The sequence below is a fragment of the Cervus canadensis genome, chromosome 16 (assembly GCF_019320065.1).
Source record: "Cervus canadensis isolate Bull #8, Minnesota chromosome 16, ASM1932006v1, whole genome shotgun sequence".
NCBI lineage: Eukaryota > Metazoa > Chordata > Mammalia > Artiodactyla > Cervidae > Cervus > Cervus canadensis.
Genome location: NC_057401.1, coordinates 56,927,720 through 56,943,673, shown reverse-complemented (window position 1 = coordinate 56,943,673; position 15,954 = coordinate 56,927,720). Strand labels below are relative to the sequence as shown.

Here is a 15,954-nt window from a genome sequence, read left to right as displayed (position 1 = left end):
GTTCCGGGTCCCATGCGCCCCAGGCCCCAGGACGCCTGCGGCCGCGGGCAGAGCGCGCTGCGGGCCGGGGGACCGGCACCGCAGACCAGACTCCGCCGAAGGTTCCCGCGGGCGGGGTGCCCGGGGCGCGGGGCGCGGCCGCGCTCACCCTCCGCCCACCGGGGCGGCACGGAGGCGGAGCCAGGGCGGGCAGGCGCCCCCGTCGGCCGGCGGGGCGGGTCCCGGAGACAAGATAAGAGCCCTGAGCGCCGCGGGCCCGGAGCTGGAGCTTTCGCGGACGCCGGGTGGCGGGTCTCCAGCGGCACAGAGGCTGGGCGCGCAGGTGAGTCCGGGCCACCCCCGTGGGCTGCGCCGCGCACCGGCGTCCCCTGAAGTCTGAGGCCGAGGGCGCGGGCCCGGGCGGGAACCGTCGGGGCGGGGTGGGGGGGGGCCCACAGGCAAAAGTCGCCGACAGTTGGGATGCACAGAGCACTGCAACAGGGCAACTGGCCATCTGAAGGTGAGGTGGCCGAGAGGTGTGAGCCCGAGACGGGGCGCGGGGCTTGTGTGTGTTCCTCGTGGCCCCTGCCCCAGACTAGGAGAGGGCGCTGGGCAGGGGGTGGCTGTGCCCGGCTTCCCTGCCCAACTGGCTCCCTGTTAAACTAGACCTGTGCCGGTTGTGGGCCACTTGGGCAAGCGGCCCCCAGATCCAACCCCGGGTGATTTTCTCAGTGTGGCTTTTTCCGCAGGGTTTAGTCTTTGATGTCTAAGATGGGGCAGGGATGCCCAGGGAGGTGGGGGTGTGTGCAGGCTCCGGGCATGCAGGCTGGCTGTAGGGGCCGACTGCAGCTCTGTTTCTGCCCTGGGCTCAGAACCACGCTGCCTAAGCACCATGTTTTGCTTCCTGTGCCCAAGCCTGGCCTGTGAGGCCGTGGCTTCGGGCATGAGGTGGGCTCACCCCAAATGCCGAGCCGGGGTTTCCCCGGCAGGTGGTCTCCGGCCCACCTGCGAGGGCTGCCGTCAGAGCAGTCCGCTGGGGTCTGCACAAGCCCCGCCCGCTCCCCTGGACCCTGCAGCAGGCCAGTCCCGCTGCTCCTCCCCCCGAGTCCCTTCTGTGCCTCTTCATCCGTCTCAGGAATGTGCTGTGATGAGTTGTGTTGTGAGTTTCTGTTCAAACTCGGATGCAGAGGAAAGTCACCCTGTTCCCGCTGCCTCCTGCTTCAGAGTGTGTGCGTGTGTGTGCATGCACACACACGTGCACACCTGTGAGTGTGTGCAGTTGAAACATCCAGACGCCAGAAGAAGTCATGTTTGAAGTTTCCCACGGCCTTGAGCGCCCACCTTGCTCTCTGGCGTGACTGTGTGATTTCTTCCATCCTCCCTGACTCACTACCCAGAGTGTCGTGAAGGTGACTAGGAAGTGATCTCCTGGATGAAGCCCCTCCCCGGGAACTAGTCCTGTGAGCCCAGTAAATCCCAACCGCATGCTCCCATCCCTGCCTGGGCCGTCCAGGGGCCACATGGATGTGGATGTGCAGCGGTTCCTTGAAGGAGACTTTTGTAATCGCTACTTTGAAACTTTGAATTCCTGTGGGTGACCCTGGTTTTAAAATTTGCTTTTGACTTTGGTTGCTGAGTGTAAAGAATGAGTGTGCACTGTTGTGAAGAATGACTATGGAAAACCATTTGAAGATCGTCACATTACGATGGCAGTGGGGGGTGCGTGGAGGTAGCCTCTTGCTAACTAAAACCACATTAGAGGTGACGCCACCCTGCACCTTATGGAATGGACTGGGGGATGGGGAGCAGGGCAGGGGTCTGAGGCCCCCACAGCTTGTCTCCCAACCCCACAAGGGGTGTAGGTCATCTGCTTACCCCAGCTCTGTCTCCTTAGGTGCTGGGACACCTTGTTTTCTGCCCCCAAAGAAACGTCTGGAGAGCCACACCTCCCTGCTCCCCCGCCCGGTGCATCATAGTTCTGGCTGCTAAACCCGTGCATCCCTGTGTGTGTTTATCTTTCATGCTGGCTGAAGACCGAGAAGGTGGAAGCACGGGATTCCCGAGTCCAGGAGGCTATGAGTGAGGGCAGGTGCTCTGTGGCCCTGATGTCTTCCGTGGTGGCTCCAGCCAAGGAGGCCAACGCCACGGGCCCGAAGGCGGTGGAACTCATCCTGCTCAAGGAGCAAAACGGGGTGCAGCTCACGAACTCCACCCTCCTCAACCCCCCGCAGAGCCCCACGGAGGCCCAGGATCGAGAGACCTGGAGCAAGAAGGCCGACTTCCTCCTCTCCGTGATCGGCTTCGCCGTGGACCTGGCCAACGTCTGGCGGTTCCCATATCTATGCTACAAAAACGGCGGGGGTGAGTCTGTCCGCCCGCTCTCTGCCCTCCCACCTGAGGGCGCTGGAGGCTGGGCTCTGGGGAGGGGTGTGGACCCGGCGGAGCGGGGCACATGGATGTCCCGGAACCCTACAGGGTAGCGTTCAGAGCGGTCTCGTCCCCTGACGGTTCTGTCTGGTCGAGGTTGCCGAGGCCAGGAAAGCAGGAGGGGGGCTGGAGGCACTGTGATTCTGCCTTCTGTTTCCCAAAAGTGGCCTTTACTTCAGAAAATTCTCCAAGGCCCAGAGAACAACCTCTTTGACCAACCCGCCCAGTGTTCACAGTATGCGGCAGCCCTTGTGCTTGGAGCCCCAGGATGCCCAGGGAACGTGTCTCCGCCCCTCCCCGGCCCCTGCCTCGCCTGCACAGCCAGCCCTAGAACTGCTCCATCTGGGTTCAAGGGAGAAAACTAAGAAATGGGCCTGGGTCACCCCCAGAATCCAAGCTGAGAAGCCAGTTGGTTGGTGCTCGTTTCCCATGAGTCTCCTAGACGCTGCCACTCATCAGGGTCATTCCATGCCATGCCTTCGGGGCTTCAGGAGGCTTCCTTGGGGAGGGCCTGCCAGGGCACCGGTGAGCAGCTGGGCATTTCGGAGCAGGCACAGAAGTCGATTCAAGACAGGCAGCCCTGTGGGGTCTCCCTACTTCCCCCGACCCTCCCAGGAAGAGCCATGGCAGAACCACCCTCCCATGAGGCAGAGCGAGACAGCTGAAGACGGCTGAGCCGGTGGGGCCCCGATCTCTGTGCTCAGAGCGCAGTCCGCCTGGAGAGACCCCAGCCCGGTGGTGGCACCTGCCAGCAGAGAGCTCTGCCACAGCCCGATGGAGGCAGGCTGGCTTCCTGGGAGCCAGGCTGCGTTGGACCCCAAGGATCCATGGCTCACGAGGACAGACATCCCCATGGAGAAGAGAGAGGGCACCCAAGGCCGGCCGGGCGGAGAACAGACAGCATCGAGGAGTAGAGCAGCACCCGGGCCGAGCTGGTCCGCTCTGCTCCGGGGCCTCCGCGTACCTGGGGGGGGGGGGGTGCGGGGTGACCACGGTTCCCAGAGGGATGTGTCAGGGTGCGGTGACAGGGGGGGCCACGCACAGAGGCAGGAGGCCCAGCCCCCAGCCTGCGGGGAGCTTCGAAGAAGGGTGACAGCGGTCGAGTCTGGGACACGCGTGGACGGCGGCGCGCTCACTGGATGACACTGGGCTGGCGCGTCCTCGGGTCCAGGCTGAAGGTGCTGTCGCGTCCCCAGGTGCCTTCCTGGTCCCCTACCTGTTCTTCATGGTCGTCGCCGGCGTGCCGCTGTTCTACATGGAGCTGGCCCTCGGGCAATTCAACAGGGAGGGGGCGGCAGGTGTCTGGAAGATCTGCCCCATCCTGAGAGGTAACGGGCGGGGACGCCCCACGTGCCTGGCAGAGGGTGGGCCAGGGCGGGGCGTGGGGCAGGGGTGCGGCCGGGGCAGGGCGGGTCGTGGGGCGGGGCGGGGCGTGGGCCAGGGCGGGGCGTGGACCTGGGCGTGGGGCGGGGCGGGGCGTGGTCCAGGACGGGGCGTGGACCGGGGCGTGGGGCGGGGCGGGGCGTGGACCTGGGCGTGGGGCGGGGCGGGGCGTGGGGCGGGGCGTGGGGCGGGGCGTGGGGCGGGGCGGGGCGTGGACCGGGGCGTGGGCCCGGCACGGCTGGGGTGATTGCGCAGCTGCATTCTGTGATGCGTTGCTGGGTGTCTAGGCACTTTAATGCCAGGCCCGCTCTAAAGATCGGTCACGACCGAGGGTTTGCGAGTGTGTGTCCTTGCTCCCAGGCGAGGCCAGCCTGCAGTTCCTGGCTGGTGGTGCTTTGTCAAAGTGCTAAAACGGTAGAAAAGGTAACACAGCCTCCTATCTGTGTCTCTGTGATCTACTGTCTGTCATCTGTGTTAGTTCACTGGGGCTGCTATACAGAGTGCCATAAACGGAGTGGCTTAAATAGCAGACGTTTGTTGTGTCGAAGTTCCGAGGTCCGAACTCAAGGTGCTGGTTGGTTCCTTCTGAGGCCGGGGGAGGGGGCCCTGCTCCCAGCCCCGCTGCTGGGGTCGTGGGGGACCGTCCTCTCCCTGTGTCTTCACGTGTGTCTCTTCATCCGGGCTCCCCTTTTTATGGGGACATCAGTCTCAGCGAACTAGGGCCCACCGTGACTTGATTTTCCTCTGTAAAGACCTTGCCTTCAGTAAGATCACATTCTGAAGTACTGGGGGTTACTAAAACTTCAACAAATGGATTTTGGAGGCCACAATCCAACCCATAGCACTGTCTGTCCCCCACCTGTGTATCCATCCATCAGTCTATCCATAGGTCTGCCTCTCATCTGTCCGTCTGGCTATCATGTATCAGCCATCTATCATCCGCCTGCCTACCAGACTTATCAGGTCTGTTGATCTATCGTCTGCCTCTCTGTATCTGCCGCCCTTCTGCCTCCGGGCTGCTGTGCTGCCGCTGAGGGGCAAAGCCCACGTCCCCTGGGAACCGCGCCAGCCCCGGGTGCCCTCGTCACTCTGCTGTGACCATGAGCAACCTGGCCCGCCCAGGAACAGGTTGTGCACAGCCCTGGGGTCAGAAGGACCAGCGCCTCAGGCCACTCTCCCTGGGACACAGAGCTGGGTCTGCTCTGGCGTTTGGTCAAAGGTGGCTCTGAGTTCCCCAGACCACAAGCGGAGGATTTGGTGTACAGAGTTGTCACCTTCAGGAGATCTCCGGCAGCCACCCATGGCCAGCTCACCGCCAGGGAGCAGCTTCCGAGAGGTGCTTGGAAGCCGCATGGCTTCCCGACTCTGCGGCTGCCGGGCGAGTCCACCGTGAGCCAGCTTCTCCCGGGGAGTTCAGGGGAAGGAAGTGCAGCGAGGAATTGTTCCCCGAGGACGGGGTCCACCCTGGAGGAGGCCTTCGGAAGGGACAGCGTGGATTTTGTCATCGCCGCTACTGAGCATGTCTTCTGGGAGGGGCCATGTACCAGGGCCTGTCTGTGCTGTGTGCTCAATCACCCCAGTCGTGTCTGACTCTTCGTGACCCCACGGACTGTATACAGCCCGCCAGGCTCCCCTGTCCGTGGGATTCTCCAGACAGAAACACTGGAGTGGGTTTCCATTTCCTTCTCCAGGAGATCTTCCTGACCCAGGGATGGAACCCAAGTCTCCTGTGGCTCCTGCATTGCAGGCGGATTCTTTACCGCTGAGCCACCAGGGGAATCATTCCTGATACTAGATCTGTTTAATGTCTGCACATTAGTAAACCGGAGTCACTCTTTCTGCTTTCAGGGTAGGAAGAGAGTTTTAATGAAGTGTCCTGAGCAGGAAAACAGCTTTTCCTAAGGGTCAGAAAACCTATGACAAACCAAGACAGCATATTGAAAAGCAGAGACATTACTTTGCTGAAAGAGTCCCTATAGACAAAGCTATGGCTTTTCCAGTAGTCATGTACGGATTTAAGAGTTGGACCATGAAGAAGGCTGAGCGCCAAAGAATTGATGCTTGAGAGTCCTTGGACTGCAAGATCAAACCAGTCCATCCTAAAGGAAATCAGTCCTGAATATTCGTTGGAAGGACTGATGCTAAAGCTGAAGCTCCAGTACTTTGACCACCTGATGTGAAGAGCCAGCTCATTGGAAAAGACCCTGATGCTGGGAAAGATTGAAGGCAGGAGGAGAAGGGGTCAGCAGAGATGGTTGGATGCTATCACTGACTCAATGGACATGAACCTGAGCAAACTCTGGGAGATGGTGAAGGACAGAGGAGCCTGGCATGCTCAACCAAGGGGTCTCAGAGAGTCGGACACGACTTAACAATTAAACAACAACAAACAAGGAGGGTTAGACCCACAAAAAAAAAGCCAAGGCGCTCCCTGCAAAAGTCACCGTGAAGACAAGCTCCTCCTGGCCACAGGCAGGCAGGACAGGGCCGGTGCCCATGAGGTCCCAGGATACTGATGCCCAAGCCAGTCCCAACAGCAAAACTGGGAAAGAATGTGGAAATGAGAGAAGTCTGTGTGGAGCTGGGTAAACTGAACCCCAGCAGTGGGACGCAAGAGCGCTTGTCCACCACCAAACAGGACCAGCCGTCCACCACGGGATGGACGCGCCTCCAAAGACTGCTCGCCCCTCCATTCTACTCCAGTGGTCAGGAGCCCCTCAGTGACTCTCCCAAATTCCAGGTCTTGTGACCCTGCAGAGGTCACTCTGACATGCCCAGGGGACTCTGGGTGGTCAAGCATGACCCTGGGAGACCCTGGATGGTCATGCATGGTCCTGGGTGATGTTAGGTGGACCCAGATGCCTCTGTCTGCCCTGAGTGGCTTGCGGGAGGGATGGTTAGTAAGGTGGCCGTGAGTAGCCTTAGATGACTGTAGGCAGCCCAGCTGGGTGGGGCTTGTCTTGGAGGCCTGGCTGGTCCTGGATGAGCCCAGGTGGCTGTGGGCGGCCATGGAGACCCTGGTCATCCTTCCGTGACTGTTAGTGGTCCTATTTGGCTCTGGGAGACACAGGGTATTCCTGAGTGACCCAGGATGGCCTTCAGGGCTCTATTGGCAGGGGTGACCCGGGGTGTCCTTAGGTGACCCTGAGTGGCTTGGGGCGGCCTTCGTTGACTTGGTGTTTTGTATTCTTGGGTCTCCCTAGATGGCCCTGGGTGGCCCAGGGTAGTGGTGAATTTTTCTGATGGTTTTATTCGGCTGGTGGCCCTGGATACCCCTGGGTTGAATTGTCTTGGTGACCCAGGGTGGTCCTAGGGGACCTTATGTGAGCCTGGGTGTCCCTGACTGGCTGTGAGTGATGGTGGGCAGCCAAGGTGGCCCCTGGTTCTCCTGTGTGTCTGCAGGCGATCTCGGGTACCGGGGTGTCCCTGGATGGCCATGCAGGTCTGGTAGGCCTTGGATGGTGTTGGAAGGGGTGGCCCTTCCTCCGAGACAACGGCGGGACCCCCCCTCTCGCTCGTCTCCGGGCGTGTTTAGAGGCACTGCCTGGCTGCAGGAAGCCGGGTGCAGCTGCGTCCCGTGGGGAGGGGCGCCGCTGACGGGCCGCGCTCTCCCCAGGCGTGGGCTACACCGTCATCCTCATCTCGCTCTACATCGGCTTCTTCTACAACGTCATCATCGCCTGGGCGCTTCACTACCTGTTCTCCTCCTTCACCACCGAGCTGCCCTGGACGCACTGCAACCACACCTGGAACAGCCCCCGCTGCTCGGATGCCCGCGCCCCCAACACCAGCTCCAGCCCCAACGACACCCTGAGGACCACGCCCGCCGCCGAGTACTTCGAGTGAGTGGGGTCTCCTCAGGGCCACCATCCCTGGGAGGGGAGGGCGCCGGCCCGGGGTCACCCACGGGTCTGTGCTGCCCCCGGGCTGCGGGGAGGCACCTCCCCAGCCTGTGTCTCGTCCCACTCCCCGGGGCTCTCGAGCGGCTTCTTTCTGACCCCACCTCCCGCCGCTCAGCTCCGCTCCTAGGGGGAGACCTCCCAGGAAGGGGGACTGGACAGGAACCCCCCCACTGGCCCCCCGGGCCAGCTGCCCTTCCCCACATCCTGAGAGAGGCCACTTCTCTTGAGAAAGGCATTCGCAGTGACTACTGCGGGCTCCTGAAATTCCCGGCGACTGCGATCTTCCTTTAGGACTGAAATCCTGGTTGGGTACAGTCTGCTCATGTTTCTAGGTGGAAATGAGTGCACCGACAATTTAGAAAAGTGAACCTCAGCCCAAAATATAATTCCGGTTTTAATTGCAGGTGGGCACAATTTCAAAGCTTGTTTTCAGGTAGGAAACCGTGAGCGTACACACGAAGGCCATCTCAGTGTGAAAGTGATAAAGTCTGTCCTGGAGGAGGTGATCACACATCCGGGGCAGAGCCACTGGCAGAGGGGCTTCCAGAGGACCCCTTTTATCAGCAGCCGGCAGCCCAGGGTGGTCCATGAGGGGCGGGCCCTGTCCCACAGGGTCAGCAGAGCCGCGGGAGACTCCAGATGTGCAGGGCAGGGCCGAGCCCTCGGTGTCGGGAGCATCTGTCGTGTGGGGGTCGGAGCGACCCTGCCCGGGGAACGAGCGAGTCCACAGAGCCTGCGGATGTCTAGGGTCTGAGGTTGTGCGTTCAGATAGTCGGGGTCTCGTGCTCAGCTCTGGGGGCCCCACGTGGGGAACATGTCTCTAGGACTGGCCGCTGTGGAAGGCCGCAGCAATGGGCAGGGACACAGTGCCAAGGCTTTGGGTGGGGGGCACTGGGGGCCCTCCAGAGGGGACCAGGCCCTTCCTCAGAACTTACCAGGAACAGCATGGCTAGCACATGGCTGGTGTGTGGTGGGACCTGTTTAGTTTTTCAAAAGAGACTCCTTTTGGTGGTTTGGGATTAGCGGGTGAAGACGTCTGGAAGGAGGGGAGGGGTGTCCGTGACAGGGAGGTCAGAGGGTCACTGAACACCCGCCTGCCTGGAGAAGGGGGGTCCAAAGCTGGGAGATGAGGGCCTGGTCTCCGGGAGCTCTCAGCAGCGGCCAGTGGGTTTGAGAGGAGGGCTGGAGACAGGGGTCCGCCTGGGGTCGTCCCCATCAGATCCACCTGAGAAATGCTGAGACAGACATCCCCACGGGAAACGGAGGCCCAGTACCGTCACCTGGGTGTGTGGTCAGGATCAGAGTGACAAGCAAGCCAGAGGTGGTAGGTTCCTCCAGGAAAGGATGGCAGAGAGTTGCCAGTCGCTCCGCCCTCTGAGGAGCTTGCCGCCTCCCGGCTCATTGCCGCGGGTCCCAGACTTAGGAGTGTCTCATCCACAGAACAAGGCCTGGGCTCCACGTGTGCTCCCCACGGTCTGCTGAGCCCAGACCTGGTCTACTTTTGACCTCAGTGTTAGCCTGTGATGGCAGAGAAGGGACCAGAAGGGGAGAGGGAGGGGGCCCTGCACCAGAAGGGGGAGAGCAGACGGGGCTAAGGGCAAGTGCCTGGGGGCACCCCGCCCCCCAGACCCCCCACCCCATCCCACCACTCAGATGTCTAGAGACAGCTCTCAGTGGAGCTGGCTTTGTGTTTCACCAACAAAACCGCGGCTAAGTTTCCAAGCTGGGGTGTTTCCTACAGTTCTCAGATGGATTTTGGTGCTGTCTATAACGTTCAGAAAGCTGTCAGAGATGTGGAATGTGCCAGGTGAGGCCATCTGGGGACCCTTAGGAGAAGGGCATGGCTACCCACTCCAGTAGCCTTGCTGGAGAGCCCGGCGGGCAACAGTCCACGGTGTCGCAAAGAGTTGGACACAACTGAGTGACTAACACTTTCTTCACTTTCACCTTTTGTTTGGGAGGTGCTGAAAAAGTTGATTTATGTAAGTGATTTTCAGATAAGAAAAATAGAGGGGGAAAAAGTGACTAGTTAGTGATTTATTATTGAGAATGCTAAAAGGAAAGAATATATGTGATAGCTGGATTAAAAAAAAAAGAGAGAGCTGACTAGGGCAGTCTGTTTGGAAATCCCGTCTGGAAGAGAAGGCTTGAGATGGAAAGCTGCCTGCCCCTCCCCAGGAAGAGCTGTCAGCAGGAGCAGACATCCAACCATAGCTGGAGGTGATCCCGGGATGGAGGCGCAGCCTGTGAAGGTTTACAGTGCAGTCAAAGATCATTAATGACACAGTCAATTATTAAACCACACCAAGAATACCCCCAGGTGATCCCACTAGCAGTGAAGACTGAGTTTCCCTGAGACAAGCTCCAGTGACTGTCAGGTCTGAAAAGGTTTTCTGGAATTTAAACTCACCATACAAAGCCTGGTGGGCTACCATAAAGGCCAAGGAAGTTATTAATACAATCACGAAGTTGTAAAGCTGTAAGTCCTACAAAGTGCGAGCAGCCTTCAGAAATCCCACAATAAGCCCGTGTAACTCCAGCTCCATAAACACTTATTAAAACCACCTTCACCTACTTTCTAATACACACTTGTTGCTGTTCAGTCAGTCGTGTCCAACTCTTTGTGACCCCATAGACTGCAGCACGCCAGGCTTCCCTGTCCATCACCAACTCCCAGAGCTTACTCAAACTCATGTCCATTGAGTCAGTGATGCCATCCAACCATCTCATCCTCTGTCATCCCCTTCTCCTCCCGCCTTCAATCTTTCCCAGCATCAGGGTTTTTTCCATGGAGTCAGTTCTTCGCATCAGGTGACCAAAGTATTGGAGCTTCAGCTTCAGCATCAGTCCTTCCAGTAAATATTCAGGACTGATTTCCTTTAGGATGGACTGGTTTGAAAGCTATATATTTAAAGCTACAAACTAGCCTCTAAGAGGCCACTTTAACTGCCTCCCTCATGTTTGATACGTTATGTTTTCATTTTCACTAGTTTAAAGTGTCTCCTTGTCTGCCTTGTGATTTCTTCTTTGAATCCCAGGAGATGTTTAGAAGTTTGTTCTTTGATTTTGAAATATTTGGAGGTTTTCTAGGTACATTTCTGTTATTGACATCTAACTTAATTCTGACTTGGTGAACTAATATATTTTAAAACTTCATTATTTCTAAATCTACTGAGGCTTGTCTTCCTGCCCAGTATGTGGTTTATCCCTGTGTGTTCCACGTGCACTTAAAAACAATATGTTTCCTGCCACTGATGGGTGGACGTGTCAGCTGGGTCATGCCCGCTCCGACATCCTTACCCTCACCTTGTCTGTCCGCCGCTGTGACAGGCATGCTGAACTCTAGACTGTAGCTCTGCATTTGCCTGCTTCTCCTCACAGAGAGGGTAGGCCTGTGTCTCCACTGGGGCTGGGGGCCTGGCCTTTCTGGAGTGGGGACAGGGGTCCCCAGGCAGTCAGGCCAGGGCCTTGCTGCCGTGCCTTGCAGGTCTCTGGGCCGGCCGGGGTGGGGAGGCAGCCCCCAGGACCCCATCCCCCTCCTCCGTAGGCGCGGCGTGCTGCACCTCCACGAGAGCCAGGGCATCGATGACCTGGGCCCTCCCCGCTGGCAGCTCACCTCCTGCCTGGTGCTGGTCATCGTCCTGCTCTACTTCAGCCTTTGGAAGGGGGTGAAGACGTCCGGGAAGGTGAGGGGGCAGGGCTCGCCAGCTGGGGAGTGGACAGGGGGCCGTGGTGTGTTGGGACAGGTGGCTGTGGTTGAGGAATGGTGTCAGGAGAGTGGTTTCAGCACAAGGGGAATCACAGCAAAATATTTGTGCTCATGAAGATGTTTCGGTCATTGTCTGGGTGCCCAAAGTAACGATCGCCCAAACGCACCCATCACTTGGGCTAACACTCCTAGTCATGTTCCAGCCCCCGGAAGCCTTCCAGTGGTGCTATCCTCTGCCTCACCCATGACCCAGAGTCCGTCTTTCACATGTGATCCACGGGCACATTTGCATAATCAGTGAGATGCAAATCATCCGCATCTCACTCATCGGAAATCCAGCCACTGCTGCCTACAGCCACGGCCCAAATGCAGACAGAGAAGGCCCCTTCCCTGCCAGACTGTCCTGTTTCAATCCCCGGGAGAGACATACAGGAAAGAGGGTACTGAGTGGTCCCGCTCCGGGGGCGTTTGCTGAGCTGACATCCTGGGACTGTCCAGGACACCGGGCTTGCCAATCCAAGGCCCTCTGTCTGAGCACACGCCATCAGGGTGACCCTGTGCCCAGCCCTGCCCACAGTGGCCAGTGCGGTCGGGTGACGCGTGCTCTCCTCAGGTCGTGTGGATCACGGCTACCATGCCGTATGTGGTCCTCTTTGCGCTGCTCCTGCGAGGCATCACTCTCCCGGGGGCCGTGGACGGCATCAGAGCGTACCTGAGTGTGGACTTCCACCGGCTCTGCGAGGCCTCGGTGAGTGCGCCCTCCGCTCACGGCCCGTCCAGCAGGGCTGGCAGGGCAGGCCGTTAGTCTTTCTGCATCTCGGGCAGGAAACGCTTTGCGTGGGGTGACCTGCCCTGCCCAGCAGAGTTCACTATCCAGGTGAGAAGGCGCCGTGTGGGCACAGCACGGAGCTGAAGGGACCAGGGTAAGAGGATTAGGGGAAGGGGTCACCCCGGCCTCTGCAGGGAGAAGCCAGGGCAGCTGCCCCTTGGCCTCCTCACCTGGGCCGTCCACTCCCTGGAGGAGCCCTCCTGGGCCCTCAGACGAGCACCTGGGGGTGGGGGTGGGGCGCCGTCTGTGCCCAAGGGTGTTGGCACCCAGCTGGACCGAAGCCTGAGCTCTGGCCCTGGCATATCCCGAGCTGGGCTGAGGTGCTGGCTTGTGTGAACCAGGCCCACCGCGGGGAGCCAGACTTTGTGGTCAGACGCCCCGATGCCCACACAAGGTGGTGATGTGACCATCTCGTGAACAAGTTCAGTCCACCGTCCGGCTGCGGGTTTCCTCAGCAAAGGACGACATCATCTGGGCTGAAATACCAGGGCTTGGCGGGGCAGTGGAGGGGGGTGGCCAGGGAGGAAGAGAGAGAGGAAGAGGCGGCAGGATGACAGCCCCGGGGGGTGGGGGTGGTCACTGGCGGGAGAAGGGGCTATTGGAAATCCAGGTGGACCACACTTGGGCAGCTCTCTAGACATGGGGCCCCAACAGCTGCCCGGGGAGACTGGGTCACTGGGAGGAGCAGTCTCGGCCAGGGCGTGGGGGCCCCAACGCTGCCAGGTTGTGAGTCAGGGGCAGCGCTCATGGAGGGGAGGAGGTTCCATGGGGTGGAGGGCTGTGGGCAATGGGAGCAAAGCGCAAGAAGGGGCAGTCGGCAAGGCTGTGAGCCCCCAGGAGCCCCGGGGGAGGGGAGATGCAGAGTGGAGGCCACTCACTGAGGAGCAGAGAGAGGAGGGCGCCTTGGCCATGGGCCCACAGGCCCACAGGGGAGGGCAGCCATGTGCGGCCCCGGGGAGCCCCCCAGGCAGCCCACCTGTGAGACCCGTGAGAGCTGCACGCATGTCCCCATAGAACCAAGGGAGATGGACATGGGTGGCTAGGGGAGCGTGAGGTCAGTGGGGGTCGCGGGGCCCCATCGCAGAGCCGGGCCCAGGGCGCCGATGCATCAGCAGAGTGTCGTCCTCGGGAAACCCTGCGATGGGCAAGGTGTGCTGGTGGGAGGAGGTGGCCGTGGCATCAAAGGCCGGGTGGGGTGTGACCCGGAAGTCAGAGAAGAGTCAGGTGTCAGGGGGAAGAACGTGCAGAACAGCTATCAGCCGTGTGGACAGATGTGTCTGTGAAGCAGAAGGAAGTGGAGACCAGAGGTTGGCACAGGTGAGGTTGATAGGCAGACGGATAAGACAGACAGACAGCAGAGTTCATGTGGATGGATGACAGGGAACAGACAGGCAGACAGTGGACGGTGGATGGATGACAGACATCGGTGGCAGGCAGTGAGGAGTGGGACTGCCCTGAGTGTCCCCTCCTCTAACATCCCGTCAGCTTGGGCAGGAAGGGACAAAGTCAGGACAGAGCGGTGCACAATCACTGGGTTCCTGGGAGCCCTTGGGCCCAAAGGCCGGGTCCCTGCACCCCCAGCTCAGAGGTCAGAGCGGTTCCTGTCCCCCCCACAGGGTCCTGGCTGACCTTTGCACCACCACCTCCAGGATAAGGCAGGGGCTGGGCCTCACCAGCTTGGTGGCCATCCTGTGCTGTCCCCTGGGCTGCTCCAGGCCCAAGTGCTGCCTGGACACCCTCACCCCAGGCTCAGGGTGGCCTCCCTCAGAGGCTGAGCGGCCCTGGCATCTTCCTGGGGGCTGGGCAGTGTGAGGGCAGGTCCCATTAACTCCCCTGGGATGTGATTAGAGACTGGTTCAGATTGGGGTTCAGGTCCCCAGCACCTTCCCAGGCTGTCTGTCCGCTGGGGGTTCAGAAGTGGCAGCTCAGTCCAGGGGTCACAGTGGGAGCCCTGGCCAGTGTCCTCTCTGGTCCAGGCCAGTGGGATCGGAGCAAGTGGTCAGGGCAGAAGGACCGTCAGCTCTGTCCCCTCTAGTGTCCCTGGCACCACAGATCCTGTGCTGCTCTGACATAGAGACGGACCTCCATCTCCTGGGGGCCATTTGTAGGTCTTCATGGGAACGAGGGCACCCCCTTTGGAGTCAGCGCCACTGTGCTCGGTCTGTGTCCAGGCTCTCGGCCATTCATCTGCAGCTCTTGAGCCGCTCTGCTGGGCAGGTGGGGTCTGGGCTGGGACCCACACTGTGCTCTTCTGGGGAGGGGGGGAGCTCCATCCCAGCAGGGGGAATGAGTCCAGGCAGTAAAGGAAGGACCGGTCTGGGTCGGCCCCAAGAGGCTACCCAGCGGGTCCCAGGGTGGGCTGTGGGCGGGACCCAGGCTGGGTCCTGGGGCAGCAGTGAGCAGAGGCCTGGACAGATGGCCAGGCCTGGGTGGGTGAGCCACACATGCTAGGGCTCTGGGGTGACCACCAGCCACAGAGGACCTGGGATTGCAACAAGGCAGGAGCCCCCAGTCCCCGGGCCACCAGCCCCTGTCTGCAAAAGCCTGCTGCCCAACGACCAGCACCTTTACCCCCTGCCCACCCAGCCACTCCAGGCCTCGAGCTAAAGCCTGGTCATGCTATTCTCAGTGCTGGGGTGACCCAGAGGCTCTGGGTGTGCTGCCCAGAGGACTGAGCCACATTGGTCCTGGTGTAAGGGCTCCGTGTCCAGCCCCCTCAGTGGGTCATGCTCACCAGCTGCCCTGTGTCCCCAGTCAGGGGCTCTGGAGTCACAGCTGGGGAACCCAGCCCATAGGCCTCATCTCGGGCTGGGGGACTTTGGGAACAGCCCCCAGGACCCGCACATCCCCACCTTTCACGCAGCGGGCCTGGCCGATCCCCGAGGGCAGGTGTCCTCTGTCCTCCTCACCCCCGCCCCAGGCTCTGCAGGGCCCAGGGGTGCCCACGTCATCATCACCGGGTCGTAGGGTGGTCTCTGCACCACCTGACCCGAGCAGGTGGTGTCCAAAGTCTGAAATAGCGCCTCGGTCCAGTATCGACCACATGGCCTCATTTGTCACGTGTGTCAGCCGCCCGGGTGTCACCTGTGCCACCTCCAGCGAGTGCAGAGCTTTGGAGCCACGTTGGCGCCACGGGCCTTTCTGCGTGTGCCGCAGTGGGCTTCCGCGGGAAGGCTGGGAGGCGGGTGCTGGGTGGAGGCACCAGCATCACACAGCCCTGTCGTAAATCCCTGCTCTTACCCGGGTCGTGGGCCCACTGAGGTAACCCCAGGCCCCGCCCCAGGACGCAGCCCCCTTCTCCTCAGGCCCTCTCAGGTTTGTTCCCTGAGGTGACATTTGCTCACTGACAGTGACGCCAAGTTTAAGTGTGACTGTTCCTCAGAGCCCGTGGCGCTGAGGGCCCAACCCGTGACCCCGCTTCTCCCCAGGCTGGCCATGCCCCCACAGGGACCTCTCCCCTCGGGGACCGCTCACCCCGCTCTGTCTCCCCACGGGGAGCTCTCCCTGTGGGGCCACTCACCCCACTCTGTCTCCCCTCAGGGACTGCTCACCCCACTCCATCTCCCTGTGGGGACGGCTCACCCCGCTCTGTCTCCCCACGGGGAGCTCTCCCTGTGGGGCCACTCACCCCACTCTGTCTCCCCTCAGGGATGGCTCACCCCGCTCCGTCTCCCTGTGGGGACGCTCACCTTGCTCTGTCTCCCTTCAGGGCCTGCTCACCCCAC

The 15,954-nt window shown here is 60.6% G+C and overlaps 1 protein-coding gene across 2 annotated transcripts in view; it reads left to right on the top strand.

Annotated features, from left to right (window-relative positions):
* The first annotated feature begins 200 nt into the window (after nucleotides 1-200).
* Nucleotides 201-15,954, top strand: part of SLC6A3 (solute carrier family 6 member 3) — a 34,606-nt gene continuing 18,852 nt past the window's right edge. For both annotated transcript variants that reach the window (XM_043489121.1, XM_043489120.1), the window contains exons 1-6: nucleotides 201-322; nucleotides 2,013-2,340; nucleotides 3,603-3,734; nucleotides 7,406-7,631; nucleotides 11,239-11,377; nucleotides 12,014-12,148. In XM_043489121.1, coding sequence (XP_043345056.1) covers nucleotides 2,055-2,340; nucleotides 3,603-3,734; nucleotides 7,406-7,631; nucleotides 11,239-11,377; nucleotides 12,014-12,148 — 918 coding nt within the window. In that variant the 5' untranslated portion in view covers nucleotides 201-322; nucleotides 2,013-2,054. The remainder of the gene's footprint in view (nucleotides 323-2,012; nucleotides 2,341-3,602; nucleotides 3,735-7,405; nucleotides 7,632-11,238; nucleotides 11,378-12,013; nucleotides 12,149-15,954) is intronic.